This window comes from Mastigoproctus giganteus, chromosome 2, assembly GCF_048544385.1.
Source record: "Mastigoproctus giganteus isolate SK-2022 chromosome 2, ASM4854438v1, whole genome shotgun sequence".
Classification (NCBI taxonomy): Eukaryota; Metazoa; Arthropoda; class Arachnida; order Uropygi; family Thelyphonidae; genus Mastigoproctus; species Mastigoproctus giganteus.
In genome coordinates this window covers 181,742,828-181,766,174 of record NC_143576.1, presented here as the reverse complement: position 1 = coordinate 181,766,174, position 23,347 = coordinate 181,742,828, and the positions used below count along the sequence as shown (strand labels likewise).

The window sequence follows — 23,347 nt, the reverse complement described above, 5'->3', positions numbered from 1 at the left end:
AGGAAGATATATAGCTATAAACTATGAAAAATGTATTATTTCACATCTGAATTAATTGAAAAAAATAATTTGATAATTAATTGAGTTTTTTTTTTATTTTTGGGCAGGGGGGAATCCCTCTTTATGTTAAAATAAACCAATAATTATAGTTCAATGTAAATCAAAAGAATGAGTATAATTAAAATTTTAAAATAATATCTTTATTTTTTATTTAGTTTTACAAGTTTACATCATTAATAAATAATTTTAAATATTGGACAATTATATGGGCCTAAATCAATCTAGACTCAGTCAATGTTATTTTCCTTAGAGAACTGGTCAAGGGAAGCTTTTTTTTGTTAATCAGGAAAGATATTTAAATCTTTCAATCTTGTTTTTACTGAAACTATTTATTCTTCTGCTTATAAATTCAAATACACTTTTAATTTGGAGGGGAAAGTGGAGAGGGAAAAAATATTTTTACTTAATACCACCTTCTCTTCATTAGGTATTTAGATTTTAAAATATAATTATATCCATGTGGAAGGACACTAAAAATAGGAAAGTTCAATAGTAATTATGAAGTTATAGTTAGAGAGAACGGGAAATAAAAAAAAATTTAAATATGAGCAAATATTGGTATACTTATATCAATAAATGTCTTTTTGGTCTGATATTGCCAATGCATATTACAATCTAAAAGATTGCAACCTCTTAGAAATATCTCATTTTATATTTCAGATAAAACCAAAAATAAAAAACTAAACTCATGAGATATTCTTTGGTATCTTACAAGTAGCACTCTTTGATTCACTAAAATAGCACCTATTTTACTGATGACAACCTGGTGTGGCTAGAGAGGAGGCAGAGGAGGTTAACAGCATATTTCATACTTAAATGACAATATGGGAGAAAAAAACATAAAAATACCTTAACCTTTCAAGAATGCAAAGACAAATTGTTACTCATATCATGATGTGGGAGGAATTGTTTCTCGGGATTTAAAATCATAGAAAATTCGTACCATATAAGCCTATTGTATACTATGCATGTGACTTTGTGAAGAACACTTAATTAACATGCTTACCCTGTTATGGGAGGAGTTCTGCCTGAGGATTTTAAAGTAATAAATTTGTACTAGTAATCATTAGGTTAGTCACTTTATCAAGGAAGATGCATATATTACGATAAATAGTGCACAGCACTCCACACTGAAGGGTTAATAATTAAGCAGCAGCTATCATAGGCTAATTAACTAATTAAACAACATTTTAAAGTAATGAAATTTGTCCTTCAGCTAATGAATTTTTTAAATTAATAATGACTTGTTGGTCATCATCAGACTGATATTTAATTATAGCATATACAGCACATTCTAAACCAAATAACAGTCTTTAAATGTGAGAAATATATATATATAGCCACCTAAGTCATTTCAGACATGTAGGTTGCAATTTGCAGTTGTGTGTGCAATGTACGTATATAACAAAACTATAGTTTTATCTATATATTAGTATAATATAATTTAAAAATAACTTTGTATTAAAAACCTGTGAGCTAATTTTAAAAGAGCAGCCAATGTCAGAATGACAATGTTATTCATTATAAGACAAATAAAATTTATGCAAAAAAGTTTCCAGATAAATGATTAATATGACATGGTTAGTGGAACTCTTGGGTTCCACTAACCATGTCATATCTCAAGAAGTTTTGGATTTTCAATTTTATTGTTATAATAAGTAACATCTATGCTCCAATATATTTCATATAGTTTGTTTCTTTCTACTTTTAATTACAAACCAAGTGACCCACTAATATAGTATAAAATGCTGTTAGAACAGAGTTGCCCTAACTTTTTGAACTTTACTTTTGATTTAAAAAAAAAAAAAAAAAGCCTAAATACAATATAACAGATATTCTAAAATAAAATTATGGCAGATATTTAACATCAATAGATTCAACATTAAACTGACTATATGTTATTTACATTTCTGTACTGAATAAAGACTGCAGAATATCTCCTTAAAAGTGAACATTAAATAGCTGCATAACAGCAAATTCCATATAACACCACCATCAAACATGTTTCAACAACATTAACAAAAAAAAAAAAAAAAAATTAAATTTGTACTTATTTTATTTAAGCAACAAAATAACTGGCTATGGCCATAACCATTCTAAACAGGCAAATGTGTATAAAATGTTGTACATGTAAAGGTATATTAATTATGCAATTTCACAGAGATTAAGATTTGCATCCATACTTTTATATAAGATGCTTAGACACACATTTTTCAATAAATGTCTATACCCAGAGAAAGGGAGTGGAGAAAATTTACCTTTCAGACCAAATACTAAAGTACATTAATTTGTCATAAAATAACCAAAGAAATGTATACAGTGAAATCTAGTTATTTATAAAATTGTTGGTGTATATTCTTGTGTTATCTCATAGTAGCTTCTTGTACTCAAGTAGAAAAGGCACAACAAGGTCCATACATTCCATGTATAGAGGGAAAGGGAAGGGGAAAGAGAAATACAAGAACAGAGTTCACATGTACACCATTAAACCCATATTTCATATTTATCATCACAATGAATTTAGCATACAAAAAAAAAAGTATGACCTTAGTACTGTATTATATTTTATTTTCTAAAGAAGTTCGGTATTCAGATCATGTGCAGAACACAATGGGATTCATTCTGTAATTGCCTATATGTCTGAGGTAGTCAACATCACTTCACTTCCTATGAAGGAAAAGGAAACAATATAAAAGATTAAAATAGATAATATTAAAACATAAAATGATAATATATTATTAACAGAGAATAATATATATCATTAATAAAGAATAAGTGAAACTTTATTTTCAATAAGGGCATTTCCTCCATTATCATAAGAAGAAATACTAATGAACCAAAAAGAAAAATGACCAACATCTCAAGAACCATTAATGGCCAAGTAATTTGGGCTCTTTTCTGCAATTTTCTCAAGAAGCCTAACAAAAAATTTGATTGTCAAAACACATAAATAAATAAATTTTCTGTTTATAATCTGGGATGTTTGCACGGTCAGAGGAGTTCACAAGAAATAGCACCATATTTAACAGTCATGGACTGGAAACCCAGTTGATGTTCAATGTTAACGTGTTCACTTCCTTCCACTTCTTGACATGATTTTCCAGATGGGAATCCTTGGAATATTTAAAGGCGCTAAATTCTGTCACCTGCTTATTTGTGAGTATCCCAATATTTTTGGCATTTATATGATAAATATTAATATCCTCAAATTAAAACATGTATTTTATTAGGATGTGACATTTTCAAAAATATATAAATACTGCAGATGTTTAGCTAACATTTCAGCATTTGGTCTCAACATAATGGTTACTGTAACAAAATTACAAACTTTTCAAAAATTAAAATTTTTTAATGTGAACTGGCATACTATGCCTTGGTAGTATGTACTATTAGTTTAGTGATACTGAAATCCTGTTTCTTAGATTACCAGTAAGCATTTTAGCTTTGCTTTTTGTGCATTTCCTGGGTGAGGCCACAATTTAAGGAGAAAGGCAGCTAGTTCTTGTTGAACGATAATGCCCCTGCCCATTTTGCACTTGTGAAGACATTTCTGGTGAAAAATTGGCATTGCAGAGATCAACCACCCACCCTAATCTCCTGAACCAGTACCAGCAATTTTTTTCCTCTTTTCCAAGGTTCAAACTATCCTCAAAAGAAAGAGATTTCAAGGCTGTTGAGGACACAAAAAAAAAAAAAAAAAATGTAACCACCTAACTGAACATCATCTTTTTGGATGGCTTCACTGATTCTTTTCAGAAACTTTTAGAATAGTGTAATCAAGTGCATTCAATCAGGTTGTGATTACTTTGAATAAAAATAAAACCAATTTTGTGCTCCTTCACTTTCTGTTTTTTTTTTTTTTTTTTTTGCACCAGTCAGGACCTTTATTGCCCACACCTTATATAAGATTAGATCGGTGGAGGGAAAAATATGGCAAGTTGACACTTTTAGCACTCTAAAACATTTCCTTGTGATGTGGATGAAACCTACAAGTTTTTTTGTTTTTTTGGGGGGGGAGGGGTGAAACAGACTAACTTGGTCATGGAGTGAAAAAACAAAAAAAAAAAAACCCCTTCTCCTGTCTTGAGGAATTCAGATCTGAGCATTTTCTATGTGAACTAGTTTATAACTATCGTAGGCTTCTATACCACCTGATAATATTTATGCACTCCACACATTCTTTTTCACTGCCATGAGGCTCATCAGGACACTTAACATCCATTTCGGTTCAAAGCCTGAATTAGTTGGCATAAAAAGCCTAGTAGTTTCTGTGATTAATTCCCTGAATGCTTTCCATTTAGAATTTGCTGTCAGTTACTTCATCAGTTGGTCCCACTACATAGAATTTAAAAACTGTCTAAAAATTGCTTTCTCTCACTGCCTCTCTACCCTGCTGGTGCCGAAAACATTCATCTAATAAATCCACAAAAACTTTGCTACTGTGCAAATGACTATCCCACATGGTCCAGTCAATATTTGGAAAGTTAAAGTCCCCCATTATAAGACAATCTGATTTAGTGGCTCCCTCTGTTTGTCTGTATAATTGTCCGTTATACTCATCAGTCATTTGGCCTATAACACACCCTATTCTCATTTTTGTTTTCCTAGTGTACTGGCCACTCATGTCAACTGGATACACTGTCGTATATTTTATGAGCTTAAGAGCATAACCCCACCTCCTGTCCTGTCTGTACATTATACTCACCAAATTCAAATAATGCATCCCTTACATCTGAATGACACCACATCTCTAATATCCACACAATCTCTGTATTGATGACTTCACATGCACTTCAAATTCATCAAATTTATTGACTATGCTCCTAGCATTAGTGTACATGTAAGTTGTTGTTAGTTAGTTGGTTTTTTTAGGAGCATTAGCAACTAAGGCCATATTGCTCCGGGGATATGCGGTGGTCATTCCCTGACCTTTCCGCATCCTCCGTATTCGGTGGTCATGGGCTCGAACCCTGGTCTAATCAAGAAGCGTGTGTTACACACTGCTGCTCCTTCCCACCTGGCTACAGAGGCGCTGTACATGTAAGTAAACATGTACTTATTTTTGTAGTCTTATAATCCTAACATAGTCCATGTATTTGCTTTTTCCACAAGGACCCCCACAGACCTTGAAATTCCGGACACCTCACTTTCCAGGCTGCAGCATTTTCCAATAGAAGCAGAGCAAGAATCACTTACAAATCTACCTACAGCTGTTGTTAATCTATTAGTCTGTGTATTCCTCCTAGGGAGCAGTTTTTCAACCTAACTAACACTGCCTCAATAGAATCAGCAAATAATCTTGCACCCTGTTCCTGTAAAAACAGTCCCTCCTGTTAACATAATGCTCTGCTTGTACTTCACATTATGACCTATATTTACTGAACAAAAGTAGCCGTCATTAATTGATCCAAAGGTTCCCTCCACACCGTGGGAATGGCAAGTGTCATGTGGCTTCTACATACACAGACCACAGCAAAAAAAATTCTACCCTTTTCATAGTCTCTTCAAGGATGAATTGATTGACAAGGCACTCATCATGTACTCCCTCCTATTGGATCTGGCTATATAAACTATATATAGCTATATAAACCCTTGAAGTGTTTCTTTCACATTCAGTTGTTTTCTGGTGCAGTTGTGCTAATTAGCATCAGCTTCTAGTGTGGTTTTCTTATTTATTATTGACAATGGCAACTTGTGGTTGTATGAACAATCCAAATATATTTTGCTACACTTGTGATAACTATGTTGTGGCAAAACAAACGCATACCATAATGTAATTCGTGAAAAATGTATATGCTGCATATTTCAGAATTAATTTATGTAATCAAGATAAAATTTAGGCCTGCCATCAAGTGTAGATGTGTGGAGGGCTTGCGATTGTGGAATGTGGTAAAAAGAATGCCACAACACTTGCCATTCCCACAGTGTGAAGGGAGCCTTTGGATCACATTAATGATGGCTACTTTTGTTCAGTAAATATAGGTCATAATGCAAAGTACAAGCAGAGCATTATGTACCTCAACAACATTACTTCAGATGTAAAGCCAGTACTCCACGGATTTGAACTACTGGTAACAACCACCTCAACCAGTTGTTCTTGAACATATGTCATCAGATACCAAATCTGACATTTGTGACCTAGAGGATAATATACAGTATTGTAATGAAGAAATTCATAACTCTGGACCATAGCTGTACACAAAAAGTGAACTCGACAATCTTGTGAGAGATTTAAATCCGCCTAAAGGGTCTGCAAAGCTTTCGGGGCCAAAAAGACTGAAATCCAAGAACCTAATGGGCACAGGAACAGTCTTTTGATGGTTTAGACATTATGAAAAAGAACTGGTTTTCATTTCGAAGGAGGCTCAATGACATACTGCAACAACATTACTGCAATTATGATTTTTTTTTTTTTTATAATTTTCCACCAACTAACAGACTGGAGGCTATTTATTGATTCATTGAAGCAGCTTCAAAGGAGTTCTCCTTCATAACAGAAACAAGTATGTATCCATTAATATTAGTTCATTCAGCACACTTGAAAAAAAAAATTCAGTACAAGGATCATGGTTGGCTAGTGGGTGGAGATTATAACGTTATTGGTCTGCTACTCTGCTAACAACTTGGTTACACAAAAATGCCTTGCTTTCTGTGAAAATCGGATAATTGAGTAAGAAGTGAACATTGGGAAAGGAAAGTGTGGCCACCAAGACAGTCTCTGACACCAGGTTTAAAGAAGTTTAAAGACAAGCCACTAGTAGATTGAAACAAAGTACTGTTACTTCATCTGCATATAAAGCTAGGTTTAATGATACAGTCTGTCTAAGTTTCGAATAAAGAAGACAATTGTTTAAAGTATGTCTGCACTAAATTACCACTGCTCACATAAAAAAAAAAAAAAATCAAAGCAGGAATTTTTGTTGGACCTCAAATCCACAAGCTTCTCCTAGACTCTGCATTTGAAGAATTCACATATCAAACTGAAAGAGACACTGGCTAAGGTAAAGAAAGCCCACACTAGAAGCATGCAAAAGTTCGATGAAATTTACCAGCAAAAGTACTTTTCTGCAACAGCATTTGTATTGTTGCTCACTCGGTAAACAGACGGTGGGTGTGGGTGTTATCGGTCTGGAGTAGCAGTTGGATCACACAGGAGCTTGAAACCCCTCCCGAAGTGGGGGGGGTGACCTGACCTTTTTTCTTTAGAATCACTAATTGAATAACTAACTGAATCACGAATAGAGTCATACTGGAAGTTCTGGCATCGTAAAAAATGTTCATAACGTAGTTTCACTGGTAAACTTTTTTGAAGTTTGCCGTGCTTCTCGTGTGGGCTTCCGTTACCTTTGCCTTTTTTTTTTCAATTTATCAATAAACAATTTATCCACTAATCCACCAGTGATTCTAAAGAAAAAAGGTGAGGTTACCCATCCATTTCGGGAGGGTTTCAATCTCCCATGGTATTCAATTTCTACTATTGACCGATAACACCCACTGTATGTTTACTGAGTGAGCAATAATACAAATGCCATTACAGCAAAGTACTTTTACCAGTAAATTTATTGAAGCTTCTTGTGTGGACTTTCTTTACCTTCACCGAGACACCTAGTCTGGCTTTAAAAAACATAATATACAATATTTTGGGAAATAATAAACACTGAGATTGAGATAACCGTGAGTGACATGCTGGAGAAGTTCAGAAAACTAGCCAAAATGAGTGTTAAAATCTCATTACAACTATTTTTCAGAAAATTTAAATAATTTAAATGAGGAGCAGAGGGAAGATAGTTCCTCTTTCATATGGATATAAAAGAAAAGAAAAGAAAAAAAAAAAAAAAAAAAAAGAAAGGCTTAAGTTTTGCAAATTACAGTATCTGGGGACTAGGCACCTGCAAGGTGATCTCATCGAGGTGTATAAGGCTTTGAATGGTTTGAGTAGGCTCAATGCTGATGGGATACTTCTGCTTGCTCAGATCAAGAACCTGAGGGGGCATAGATTCAAATTGAGGAAAGACAGTTGTAGAATAGATGTGCCAAAGTTGGCTTTTAGTCAGAGGGTAGTTGATTGCTCGAACTTCCATCTGCTGTTGTGGAAGTTGATAGCGTAAATAAATTTAAGCCTGAACTAGACAAACATGATCAGATGGGTGAAATGGAAGGGTTTTTTTTTTGGATGATGCTGTATAAGCTTGCTTTCTTGCATCATATGCCTCAACTAATGCTAATGCAATTACACTGAACAACAAATTTTTGGTCATATCTTGTTATGGGCATGAAAGTAAGTTTACTTTATAAATTTTGGGCCGCTAAACAGGGAAATGGTGCTTAAAATGGCATTGGCTTTTGTTTTTGAAAAAAGTAGTTTTTTATATTTATACAAGGTATTTTTTATTTATACAAAAGTAAGATGTAGCTACAAACATAGCTGTATTAAACACAGGATCTTTTTGCCTTTCGCTTGTATTCAAGCTTCGGGAGCATTCCTTTTCATCATCCAACAATAATTGTCTCACATGGCGGCACTCCATTTGCTTTTGTATCTTTGTTCCATCATTGCGATGTCTTGATGGAAGTGCTCACCATGTTTGTCACCAATGGCACCACAGTGTGGCTGGAAAAAATTCAGGTGTGAGTGCAAGAAATGCATCTTCGATGACGTTGCACCCTAGTTTTTCGTAAGAAGTAATGAGATCTTCCAACAGCTGCCTGTAGTCGCCGGCTTTAACATTTTCTAGAAAACCAGTCAAAACATTTTGAAAAGCTTTCCATGATGATTTTTTGCTATCACTAAGGACACATTTGAACTGTTCATCTTTGAAAAGTTGCCTTATTTATGGCCCAATGAAAATTGCCTTCTTTAATCTTCCCTGTAATAAGCTTTGGGAATTTCTCTTTCAAGTATGTGAATGCAAGATGTTCACTTCCAAAGCTTTAATGAAATTTTTCATTAGTCCCAGTTTCATGTGGAGTGGTGGAAGCAAAACTTTATTTGGATCTACCAGAGGTTCAAATGCCACATTCTTCATTCCAAGTGTCAATGATTTTTATTGAGGACAACACCTCTTCTCATAGTGCATATCCTTGGCATGACTATCCTACTCGCAGAGAAAGCAACAATACTTAAGTTTAACCCTTTTGCAGTTCCAATAAAATGGTGATTACCTTGAAATCACCATATATTTGCCACTCATACTTCTGATAGTGTACACCTAAGAGGATGTTCTCCATGTTTGTGTATGTTTTTTTTTTGTGGATGGCATATGCAAGAGGTATTGTTGTTGTTGTTTGTTATTTGGTGGTGACGGGCTCGAACCCCGGTCTAATCAAGAAGCGTGTGCTACGCACTGCTGCTCCTTCCCACCTGGCTACGGAGGCGCTGCAAGAGGTATTGAAGGCATTTCAATCGTGTAATAACACAATCTTAAGGCTATCCTTAGAAGCGCCTATAAATAGTTGCCATTCTTCGGGAACGTGCCTCACATTCATTGCTGCCATTAGACCATCGACATCCTTACAAACAGTGAGTTCACCTTCTGTTCGACAGAATTTATCATAGTCTTTATTTCGAGTAAGAAATGTTGTCACTTCCACAGAACGATCTAGAAGATTACACTGTTGTAGCCTTGAAGTCAAAAGCTCTGCCTTCATTCTTCGGCAGTTTCAGAACACCGATGAGGTCATTAAGCTCACTTTCTGTGATTTTATTTGGTTCAAAAGGATAAAGGTTTGGACAAAATGGTGGATCCCTTGACGCTGATGGCTGCTGCTGTACTTCTTCGTGTATATCAAGTTGATGTTCATCAGTCTTCATCTACATTAGAGTACACAGAAAAATGATATCTTCATCAGAGTACAAGAAAAATACACAGACTGAGTTTCAGAAGAATTGAAATCAACTAAGTTGTCTTTGCCCCACAGAAGAATTACCTAGAGATCGGCATTTAAGGAATTGGTAGCGGATATTCAAGAAGTTGAAGCTGATTGAGCAGGGCAAGGTTTCTCAAAATGGAAAGTGGAATGCAATGTGCTGTCATCGGCAAAACTATGGATAGGATTTCTAGTCAATGGAAGAAGGTCATTAATATACAAGAGGAAAAGAGTGGGGGAAAGAACTGAACCTTGGGGGACACCGGCATTAGTGGAGAAGTTAGAAGACAGAGAGCCATCTACCATCACCCTCAGTGAGCGATCAGAGAGAAAACTGGATAACCAATTACAAAAAACAGTTGGCAAACCATAAGATGGAAGCTTGTTTAGAAGACCTTTATGCCAAATATGATCGAAAGCCTTTGAGATGTCAAGAGCAACTGCTTGTGTCTCACTGAACTTTTCCATTGAATTTGTCCATAAATGGGTAACATAAGCCAGAATATCACCAGTGGATCAACACTGACAGTATCCATACTGGTGATCGTTGCTCAGACGGAAGGTTTCTAGATAGTTTAAGACTTGGCGGTTAATTGATTTCTCCATTACTTTAGAAAGAGTAGAAGTAATTGCAATGGGACGACAACATTCTTCTCTTGAACAGCCTTAACACATTTATTGGAAAACCAAGGTTTAGATAAAGGAGAAGATTTTAAAGTGGCGTGTGGAATAAAGGATTCCATTCCTACAAGAATAATTTCGCTGACATGATCGGAGCAAACATTGGCATCAGAAGTTCTGAAACAGTAATCCGACCAAGGAAAAGAAGAAAAGAAATCTCACAGGTCATCCCATTTTGCATTCTTGTAATGCCAAACAACACAAGGTTGGGAATAGCCAGGAGATAAAGGCTCCATTGGAGAAGAGACCATCACCAAGTTGTGATCTGAGGTGCCTAAAGAACCTCTCACTTCGACCGTGTACTTAGAATGGTTTTTTGTGAGTAAAAGATCAAGCGTGTTGGCTGTATGGTTAGGATTGTCCTGTATTCTTGTAGGTAAATGAACAATCTGTGCAAGGTCATTAGTAATTGCAAAAGCATTGGCATCTCAACCAGCTGGGCCTGTCTGACTAGAAAACAGAACCCCGCTGAAATTGTGAACATTAAAATCACCAAGGAAAATTACCTCACTGTTAGGAAAGTTAGACTGGAGAAAGTCAAAGAATTCTGAGTGATTAGTGGAGTTGGGAGAATGGTAGAGACAACAGATGAATCTGACAGAATGAGGTAGAGAGATTTTAAGCCAGAGAAGATCGAAAAGAGGAGATTCCAAATCAAGTCTCTGACAGGGAATATCCGAACGGACATATGCACAAGTACCTCCTTTGAGGCGAAAGGAATCATACAGCAAATAATTTGGACAACTCAGATGAGCAGTGGTTGAATCAACCAATAATTGAGATTCTGTCAGGAAAAAGTGAATGGGGTTTGGCAGACTGTAAGTGGAAATGGTCATCGCTGAGATTAGAACTGAGACCACGTATATTTGTGAAATGAACTAGGAAGTGTTTGGGGGGTTTAGATCTTTTCGCATATAAGTTTGCTCTATTAGTTTAACAATTCATGGTGTATTCAACAGTAAAAAAAAAAGTGGGAGGGACATGCTGTATGAAGTAATGAAATTTTTGGATGTGGTGTACACATTAGCATTAGCATTAGTAGAGGCATTTGATGCAAGAAAGCAAGCTTATGCAGCATCAGCCAAAAAAAAAAAAAAAAAAAAAAAACCCACTTCCACTTCACCCCTCTGTTCGTTCAAAATACCTGTCCAGCTGAGCCTTAAACTTATTTAGGCTATCAACCTCCACCACAAGGGATGGCAGTCTGTTCCACCAACCAACCACCCGCTGGCTAAAGGCAAATTTCCGCACGTCTATCCTACATCTGTCTTTCCTCAATTTGAATTTATGCCCTCTCAGGTGATTTTTCTGAGCTAGAGGAAGAATCCCATCATCATTGAGCATGCTTAAACCATTCAAGGCTTTATACACCTCTATCAGATCACCTCGCTGGTGCCTAGTCTCCAGACACTGTAATTTGCAAAACTTAAGCCTTTCTTCGTAAGAGCACCCCTTTGTTCCATTCACTAATCTTGTTGCCCTTCTCTGTACTCGTTCCAGCAGCTCTACATCCTTCTTGAAATGAGGCCTCCAGACCTGTATACAGTACTCTAGGTGTGGCCTGACCATTGCCTTATACAATGGAATAATCACCTTATCCCTGCTGGAAAAATTCCTGTATATCATTGACAATACTCCATGAGCTACTCTTGCAGCCGTCTGCACTGCTCAGAGAACTTCATATCTGCCTGCACAATCACACCCAAGTCCCTTTCATTCTCTACCACTGTCAGTGTAGTACCACAGAGTTGTTACGTTGCTCTGGGGTTGCTTTTTCCCATGTGTAGTACTTTACATTTGTCAATGTTAAACTTCATTTGCCACCTCTCAGCCCATCTGCTCAACCTTTCCAGATCCTGTTGCAGCAGCATAGTGTCAGTAGTGTCCTTGACAACCCTGCCAACCTTTGTATCATCTGCAAACTTGGACATTAAGCTTGATATACCATCATCAATATCATTTATAAATACAGAAAACAATAATGGACCCAACACTGAGCCCTGAGGGACTCCACTAATAACATTAGTCCACGATGAGCAGTGTCCATTGATTACCACTCTCTGTCTTCTCCCCCTCAACCACCCCTTTATCCATAGCAGCAATTTGCCTCCAATGTCACACTGCTCCAATTTGTGTAGCAGTCTTCCATGTGCAACAGTATCAAAAGCCTTTCTAAGATCCAAGTATATAATATCAAAGTTATTCCCTGCATCCAGTTCTTTTGTGACTGCATCATAGTATCCAATCAAGTTGGTCAGGCAAGACTTCCCCTTAACAAAACCATGCTGTGTCTGAGCTATAACTGAAGTCTTGTCTAAATGATCCTGCAGTGCTTCTTTAACCAGTGCCTCCATTAATTTTCCTGGAACAGAAGTTAAGCTCACAGGTCTATAATTACTTGTGTCAGCCTTTGATCCTCCTTTGTGAATTGGGGTCACATTTACACATTTCCAGTCTATGGGTACCTTCCCTGAGTCCAAGGAAGCTCTCATAATTATGGCTAAGGGTTTGCTTACTTCCTTTGCTGCCTCCTTTAATATAACTGGATAGATCCCATCCACCCTGGGTGCCTTTCTTGTGTTTATCTTCAACAGTTTCTCCTCCACTTTACTCCCAGTTATTTCAAGATTCTGTAGCTTACTGCTAGAGTTGAATACACCTCTGGCATTCCCCTTGCTGAATAACTCCTCATGTGTGAATGTCGATGCAAAATATTCATTTAGTTTGTTAGCTACCTGAGCAGGATCATCAACAGTTGACCCATCAATATCAAGTGGACCAATCTGATTCATCCCCTTCCTTCTAGAGTTTACATAAGTAAAGAACTCTTTGCTGTTTTTCTTTGCATCCCTTGCCAAGGATTTCTCGTAATCTGCCTTCGCCTGCCTAACCTCCTTTGTAACTTGGTTGCATATCAACTTGTATCTATCATAGGCTTCTGTGTCATGTGTTAATTTGTAAGTATCCCATGCATTTTTCTTCTCTGCCATATGCCTCATTAGTTCATCTGACATCCATTTTGGCCTAAACCTTGAACAATATTTCTTAGTTGGTATGTAAAGCCTAGTAGCTTCCAAGATAAGTTCTTTGAATGCTTCCCATTTTGAATTTGCTGTTGGTAACATCATCAGTTGGTCCCACTGTATAGAATTTAAATACTGTCTCAGTCCATCGTAGTCGCCTTTACGGAAGCAATAACCCTTCCCTTTACCCCTAATGGTAGTTACCTCTTTCAGTAAATCCCACTTCAGCACACTGTGATCACTGCCACCTAGTGGTTCATTTATCTGCAGATTCTTAATGCATGAATAATCACTGCTGATAATCAGATCAAGAGTATTACTCCCTCTAGTTGTCTCCCGAACATGCTGATGTAGAAAACAATCATCCAATAAATCCACAAAAGCCCTGCTAGTGTGTGAGTAACCAGCCCCCAAATTCCAGTCAATATCTGGGAAATTAAAATCTCCCATTATAAGACTCTCTGATTTACTGGCCCACTCTATTTCCCTGTACAGTTCCTTATTATACTCATCAGAGTCATTAGGCCTATAGCACACTCCTACTCTCAATTTTGATCTCCCAATGCTTATGTCACACCAAACTGCCTCAACACTGCACTGTCCAGCGATGTCGACTGGCTTCACTTCCTTGGTTTTTATGTGTTTCTTAACTAATAGCATAACCCCTCCCCCCTTCCTATCCTGTCTATCCTTTCTGTAGACGTTGTACTCCCCAAATTGCATTTCTGCATCCCTTATATCTGTGTGACACCACGTCTCTGATATCCCAACAATATCTGCCTTTGATGTTTTGAGCAATACCTCAAATTCATCAAATTTATTTACTAAACTCCTAGCATTGGTGTACACGCAAGTATACCTGCACCTGTTTCTATTCTTAGCTACCCTAACACAACCCATGTGTTTACTTGTACCGCAATGGCTCCCAGCAGTCTCTGAAATACCATGCATCTTGTTTTTCAGGCTTCTGCTCATTCTAATAGAAGCAGTGCAAGAATCTCTTTCACCTCTGCCAGTGGCTACTGTCAATCTATTGGTCTTTGTCTCCCCCCAAGCTAGCAGTTTTCCGACCCACCTAACACTGCCTCGATAGCATCAGCAAATATTCTTGCACCCTTTCTATTTAAGTGTATCCCATCCCTGTAGAAGCAATCTCTCCTGTTAACAAGTACAGTCCAGGCTGAAAAAAATTCTACCCCTTGAGCCTTGCACAATCTTTCCAGGGCCGAATTGATCGACAAGGCTCTCATCATATACTCCCTCCTATCGTGTCTGGGCAGAATTGCAGACACTTTCAAATTCAACCCTAATTCTCGGCTTTTGTTCAACAGTGACCTGTACTTGTTAAGTAATTCTGCCAGTCTCCTACTCTTAATATCGTTAGTGCCAACGTGTACAACTATATCACCTTTTGTGCCCTTAAAAGAATATCACCTTTTGTGCCCTTACCATGCCCACATGGTAAGAATATACCCAGATCCTTGACAATGCCCCTCCCCACATGCACAGACTACTTGGACTCTCTCCAGTCACTATCTGGCAGAGCAGAGGTAGCAAGATTATACACCAGCTGATCTGGAAGCCTCCTGGAGAGTTACCAATAGGTTCGGTCCAGTGTATTAACTAGAGGCTGGCCCGCGAACACCGTTTTAGAGCTGTACTCTCAAAACGTAAGGAAGTTTGGATCTCACCATGGTGATCATCGTAATCTCAAAGGGCATCAATCATACTGCATGTTGGAAGAGACAGGGAAGGGTTGATTGGACCTTAGCTCTGGAGACTAAACATGGGTTTCACCACTTCAAGCCTACAAGAAGCAAAGTGATGGTATTGCACTGGTTGGTGAGAGTCATCTACCACCTAGCTTATCTACAGCATTTCTGTCCATTTGGAATGGATGTTTTCTAGAACAGAATGCAATTATACAACACTTCATAAGGGCCCATACTGTCAAGCAATGGATGGTTCAAAGATCACAAGGGTAAAGTTACTTGCCTGCCTTGGCCTTTCCAATCACCTGACACAATTCCATATAACACATATTTGTGACAACTAATACAAAGATTTCTATCACGATTCAAATTGCGTGAATTAGTGACAGATTTCTAAAGGACAGGTCTTGTGGATGACATGCCCATCACTCGTACGATCCTGGCTGCAAGTGGTGGTTCAAAGTCACACCGATTGACTTTTGATAGGTTGGTCTATTAACTAACATAAGCTCAAGGAACTCATATTATATATACAATGATTTTAATCATTCTTGTGTAAGTACAGTGGTTACATCACTTGTTTGGAGAAGTCTGGGTTCAAATACTTTTGATATATCGGTGATCGGTGGAACATTTAGACAGTTTCAATTGTGATTATTGTTTGGTTTTAGGCATCAGCAACTGAGTTCATACTGCACAATATATTGCATATGGCACCTCCGTAGCCAGGTGGGCAGGAGCAGCAGTGCGTAGCACACACTTCTTGATTAGACCGGGGTTAGAGCCCGTGCCCACCAAATACGGAGGTTTTTTTTTTTTTTTTGTTAGTTGGCGCATCGGCTTCTGTGGCCATAATGCATCTCCCAAAGTTTTTGCATTTTACTCTGATCCAAGCCCGAGGCGGGATTTGAACCTGCGACCTTTGGGTTACCAAGCAGGCACTTTACCCACCTGGCTAGCCCGGTCGGCAATACGGAGGATGTGGAAAGGTCAGGGAATGACCACCGCACATCCCCTCGGAGCAATATGGCCTTAGATGCTAATGCTCCTAAAAAAAAAAAAAAAACCCAAAACAACAACTATATTCATATTATGTCTGTACAAGTGTTTGTTCAAGGACAGATTTACACAATGTGCATAATTTACACATTTATTTCTCAATAACGTGATAAAAAGATAGATTCAAAAAAGAAAAGAAAAATTAGTACTTACCTGCATATCATTTGTAATAATATGCTTGTATAACTACAATACATTTAATATTAAACACAGTCTATTTGTCTGTAATTTTAAAACCATACACTTAATACTAAACACAATTTATTTCTTTGTAATTAAAACAATACTAATTAATCATAAACACGATTTCCTGTTTAGCTGATATTGGTGAGGTTTTCGTCATTGAAATCTCTCCTGATTTCTGCCCAAACATGGTCAATTCATTCATTAGAGAAAGCACTATTGGATCTGCAGATCAAGATTCTCCACTAATTTTGCATAAACAATGTTATGTTGGTTTTTAAATTGATCCAGTTAACCTTCGTTATATGAATATATGTTGTGTCCAAATTTTTTAGCAAATTTTTCTGCTTGAGCCTGCAAGATTGAACTGTATTGAAAATCCAGCACTTCTTTGTGTAGTGAACCACTGAAACAATGCTTCACTGATGTTTGTAACCTCGCATCCTCCTAAATTTTCTTTTTAAAATTATGTTCTTTTCCAGTTCTGATATGTAAACATGTTTATTCTTCCACGTCGATACTGTTGAAGAGGACAAAGAAACCTTTTTACGCACTTCAACATTTTTTGCACCAAGTTCTAACTCATGAATAATTGACTTTTTTTTGAGAATCGAGAGACACTTTCTTTTGTTAGCAGACATGTTTCTGAAGGAAGTGTTTGTTTCTAACTGATTTTACTTTAAAATGACAATAAAGTGATCTGCATACAAACAATTACCGTTTCCAAAATTCTTAGAAGTCTCGAAATAAATTTATGGTTTAGTGAACCCAAGACAATCTGTAAATAAGGAAATGTGACCATAGAAATTACAAGCGCAATGCCAATTTACTATTGTATAGCCCCCCGTACCCGAAAGAACAAGGTTAGGTCATAAACCGTCCCTTAATATGATGTGGCTGGACATAAAAGCTAAGTCGCCCCTTTAATTTTTGTCTATTCCAAGAATTGGGTTTTTTCCGAACTATTCGAGCAATTACGAATGTTTGCATAGTTACCAAAATTTGTTCAGCATATCTGTGTAGTACGCTCGTTATAACAGTGAGCAATTGTATGGGAATACAAGTAAATTAAAATCATTATGGCTTTTTGCTCATTACAGCCGTGATCTTGTTATTTCCTTGCATGTTATAACCAAGTTCGATTGTATCAACTTTTAATATCAACTATTAATATAAATTAAAGAAATAAAAGGTAGTAAACTTGTAAAATAAAAATAAAATAAAATTACATTAGAATATCAAATGAAGGTAACGGCAGCTTGCATCATATAAGGGCAGGCAAATTTGGCTATAATTTAAATCGGGAAGTAGAACAAATATGCAATTAAATCTGATGTCAGCGAAAGTAAACATTGATACATGATCAGGTATTTCATCGGGGTACTACACCTGACCATGCATCAAAGGACTGCGTTTCCACACTTGCCCATAGCTGTGTAAGAGAAAATTTATTAATACTAATGTAAATACAAAAGTGATCGAAAATGAAAAGCTATATACCTCTCACAAAGTATGGATAAGGTAGTCCTATAATCAAACAATGTCTTATATGTTTCACTACAATATATATATATATATATATATATATATATATATATATAGAGAATAGAAGTAATAAGTATGGGAGTTGTAATAAGAATATAAGAAGGAATATAGACCTGGGTTACTACTATGCAGAGTAGATGGCACCCAACAACTATAAATAAATAAATATATAAAAAATACGAGGTTATGCTTTTAGTGTGGAGAGAGAACAGCAAGTAGTGTAATCAACCAACTGGTTAGATAACATGGAAAGGCAGTCATAAAATAACACAATTCGAACATGCAACACAAAAAGTCAAATTGCAGCAAAAGTAAAGCTTCTGTTTCTAACATGAAATATACGTTAGCATTACAATTAACCTGGTAAAAAGATATCAGGTTAATTGTAATGCTAACGTATATATCATGGCTGACCCGACAAAGGCGTAGAAATGATAGATAATAAGAAATATAGGTAATAAAAATATATAGGCAGTAAAAAAAATTACTAAAAATCACTGAAAGTTGAAATCACAAGATGGAGCGGGCGATCGGGAATCGTACTTACTGTTTCCGTAAGCCAGAGAAGTGGGGACTGTCGTCCAGTGTACTGCGGGGAGAGAAAAAATGCTACGTGCTTGTTTCGTTGACTATATCGTATGTAGAAGCATCCATCCACTCCATCTCATGATTTAAACTTTCAATTTAGGCAGTAAAAGTAATTTTTAGTAATTCAGTTTTAGTAATTTTTTACTACCTATATTTCTTATTATCTATCATTTCTCCACCTCTGTTCGGTCAGCCATGATATATATGTTAGCATTATGATTAATCTGGCTTCCGAACATTAACAATAACCTAAAAACCTGGTATCTTTTTACCACGTGCTATGTATATTTCATGTTAGAAATAGAGGCCTTACTTTTTGCTTCATTTTGACAGCTGGTCCTCATGAATGACGCTGAAATCATCTGAAGTACAGCTTATAATATAATATTTTTGACTTTTTGTGTTGCAGGTTTGAACTGTGTTATTTTATAACTGCCTTCCATGTTATCTAACCCGTTGGTTGATTACACTACTTGCTGTCCTCTCTCCACACTAAAAGCATAACCTCCTATTTTTATATATATATATATATATATCCAAGTATAACAAAGCAAATATTAAATGTTATAATAAATATAAATATTATAATAAATACTAAGTAGTCACATAACCAATTAATGCCATCTAGGACGATTAAACATTACATCGGTCTGTATGAATAAGAGTTAAGTTAATAATGGTAAGAGTTTTTTAAAGGTAAAATATGATATACTAGCTTATCAGGTAAACCATAAACCATGGCGGGTACCCAACGTGACCTGGAAAAAATCATTCTATGCCATGACATAAGCAATAAATTATAAACATATATAAAAATACCATTAAAATGTTAGTTATGGCATTAAGATACATTGCAAGGGACTTTTTCGAGGGCTAACCCTTACAATGTATCAACCATAATTAACGAGCTATCCGTTTCTGTAGTCATCGTCCAGCATAACTATGTCCTAATATACGTAAAATAGTATTAAGTTAGAGCCAAAAGTATAAAATTTGTAGTAAGTTAGAGCCAAATGGTAGTGATAAAATTTGTTAATTAATCCCAAATTTAGCAGTAAACTGGCAAGATGACTGTTAGCCCGACAGATAGCCAAAATTTTAAATTAAATTAAAATTATAGAAAGAGCTATAATTATTGTTAGGCATATGTGCGTATTTGATAGTAAATGCTGCCACGGTAGTCTAATCAAAAATAATAATAACAGTGTGAGCTATAGCTAACAAAGGCGAACGGAAAAAGGTATAAGAATAGATATAGTACCTCAATCCCCCTCGAATACTCTAATAGTTCATGAGGTATGAAAAGATAGGGATAAGAATAAGATCTTATAAGAATAAGAATAAGATCTTATCCCTATCTTTCATAGATAGATAGGGATAAGATCATTTCATTTCACAGATATCCCTATCTATGAAAAGATAGGGATAAGAATAAGATCTTATAAGAATAAGAATAAGATCTTATCCCTATCTTTTCATACCTCATGAACTATTAGAGTATTCGAGGGGGATTGAGGTACTATATCTATTCTTATACCTTTTTCCGTTCGCCTTTGTTAGCTATAGCTCACACTGTTATTATTATTTTTGATTAGACTACCGTGGCAGCATTTACTATCAAATACGCACATATGCCTAACAATAATTATAGCTCTTTCTATAATTTTAATTTAATTTAAAATTTTGGCTATCCGTCGGGCTAACAGTCATCTTGCCAGTTTACTGCTAAATTTGGGATTAATTAACAAATTTTATCACTACTATTTGGCTCTAACTTACTACAAATTTTATACTTTTGGCTCTAACTTAATACTATTTTACGTATATTAGGACATAGTTATGCTGGACGATGACTAAAGAAACGGATAGCTCGTTAATTATGGTTGATACATTGTAAGGGTTAGCCCTCGAAAAAGTCCCTTGCAATGTATCTTATTGCCATAACTAAACATTTTAATGGTATTTTTATATATGTTTATAATTTATTGCTTATGTCATGGCATAGAATGATTTTTTCCAGGTCACGTTGGGTACCCGCCATGGTTTATGGTTTACCTGATAAGCTAGTATATCATATTTTAGCTTTAAAAAACTCTTACCATTATTAACTTAACTCTTATATATATATATATATATATATATATATATATATCAAGATTCCTTAAACAATATCAATCATTATATTTACCAAGCTCAGAGCTAGTTTGAATTCCTGAGGTTTGGGTGGTACTTCGATAGAGCACAACTACTCTTTCTTGCACACATCCAGCAGATAATCGAGCTTCTGCATCTTGATCCCAACATTCTTCAATTGTGTCACAAAATGAAGTTAAATTCTGAAATATAAATATTTAAGTAAAATAAAAAAATGATTTATTATAATTTAGTATTTGCAAAAAGCAAGCTTATATATCAGCAAAAAAAAAGTATATAAAAATTTATAATATAATAATAATAAAAGAATAAAAATAACTGCAAAAAAATTCATAAAAAGCTTGTTTACTTCTTTTTAGATGTAATACTATCATCTACACCTGTTTATGTAACACTTAATTCAATTTCATCAATTTCTCAATCCATGAATTCCAGAGAATTTTGGCTTTTATTAGCCAAAATCAGACACAATGGCTGTAGATTCGATCTCCTCCTCCAATTTTAAAATCTATTTTCGTGCTGTCATCTATTATAATGTCTATAGTCAACTCAGACACACAAATAGGAAATGGCAGCACTTAGCATTTACTGGAAGATTTGTAATGTACTTTGAAAAGTTATTTGAAATTATCTTGAAAAGCATATATATGCACATACTATGGAAAAGGTTAATAACTACTCCCTATCTCTTGCCAATCAACAATTAGTAGGGATAAGGAGGTGATTATCCCCTTGTATCAGGCAATGGTCAGGCCACACCTTGAGTACTATATACAGGTCTGGAGGCCTCATTTTAAGAAGGATGTAGAGCTGTTGGAACAAGTACAGAGAAGGGCAACAAGATTAGTGAATAGACAAAGGGTTGCTCTTATGAAGAAAGGCTTAAGTTTTGCAAATTACAGTGTTTGGAGACTAGGCATCTGCGAGGTGATCTGACTGAGGTGTATAACCTTGATTGGTTTGAGCATGCTCAATGCTGATGGGATTCTTCTTCTTGCTCAGAATAATCACCTGAGAGGGCATAAATTCAAATTGAGGAAAGACAGTTGTAGGATAGATGTGTGGAAGTTTCCTTTAGCCAGCGGGTAGCTGATTGGTGGAACAGACTTCCATCTTTTATTGTGAAAGTTGATAGCCTAAATAAATTTAAGGCCAAGCTGGACAGGTATTTGGAACGAACGGAGGGGTGAAATCGAAATCAGAGCATTTTTTTTTTTAAATTTATTTTTTATTTTATTTTATTTTTTGGCTGATGCTGCATAAGCTTGCTTTCTTGCATTGTATGCCTCTGCTAATGCAGAGCACATAGCAACAATTTATCTGTACATGTCCCACTGTTCCAATCTATGACGTATTAAGTCTTGTACACAAAGAGTGGATGCTCCAAAATGTGTAAATTGCTGGAGGAGGAAGGTGCCCTCTGCACATGGTGCTAACGATCGAACTTGTCCAGAATATTTAAAGGCGGTTGATACTTTAAAGAGAAGAACTGAACAGGATTAGTTGGTATCATGTCGGGGTACCTCTTTCTTAGTAATTGTAGGAAGACTTCTCCCAGTGGTGACTGGGGGTCGTCGGTCACAGTAACGTCAGTGTTGGGGTTCGCAGGAACTGGACCGGTGTGAGTACTGTATGATCAATTGTTATGATCAATTGTTATTATGAATTTTGAAAGATCAATTGTTATTATTATTTAGTCTGGCAGGTACCAGACTGTGTTTCACTAGATAGGGCAACCTACCTCCTCGTGGTGGGGACGAAAACTCATGGTGGGGACGAAAACTCGTGGTGGGGGCGGAGATGCCGACTCCGCCGCGAGGCTAAAGGTTGTGCTATCTTTTGATTTTTGTCATTAGTCAAGTTAGACTTTTGTAATTGTTTGTTGTTTTGTTAAATTGATTGACCAAGGTTGTTAACAAATAAAACAGTTATGATTGTAAGTGGCAGATGAGCTATGGCTCAGGTGGCAATTTGGTTTAGCTTGATTAAATGAATGTTCCAATCTATGCAGTTATTCATGTAAAACACAACAGTATCAAAAGCTGTACTGAAATCTAAGCATATGATGTCAAAATTTTTATTTTATTTTTTCTTGTATTCAGTTCCTTGGTAACTACACCACAGTAGCTAATCAAATTGATTCAGACAAGATCTTCCTTTAATGAATCTGCCATAATTATCATATAACTGTTTCTTTAATGAAATGACAGTATTCATATAACTGTATTTCGGTCAAGATAATTCTGAATTATTTCTTTAACCACTGACTTCATTTACTTTTCCTACACAGAATTCAAACTTACAGGTCTGTAATTTACATGCATTGCTCTGTGATTCCATTCCCTGAATCTAAGGATGATTTTACCATTACAGCTAAGGTACACTTACCTCTTTTGCTACTGCTTTTAATATAAATGGATAGATTCCATCACCTTCACTTTTAGCTGTAGCAGTTTTGCTTCTGGCTTCTTTTCA

At 36.0% G+C, this 23,347-nt stretch overlaps 1 protein-coding gene across 1 annotated transcript in view; it reads right to left on the bottom strand.

The window, feature by feature from the left end:
* Window positions 1-2,632: 2,632 nt before the first annotated feature.
* put (activin A receptor type 2 punt) overlaps window positions 2,633-23,347 on the bottom strand; it is a 166,128-nt gene continuing 145,413 nt past the window's right edge. Inside the window, exons 9-10 of the mRNA XM_090368830.1 lie at window positions 20,907-21,054; window positions 2,633-2,727 (exon numbers count right to left, since the gene is read on the bottom strand). Of these exons, the coding sequence (XP_090224956.1) occupies window positions 2,693-2,727; window positions 20,907-21,054 (183 nt within the window). The 3' untranslated portion in view covers window positions 2,633-2,692. The remainder of the gene's footprint in view (window positions 2,728-20,906; window positions 21,055-23,347) is intronic.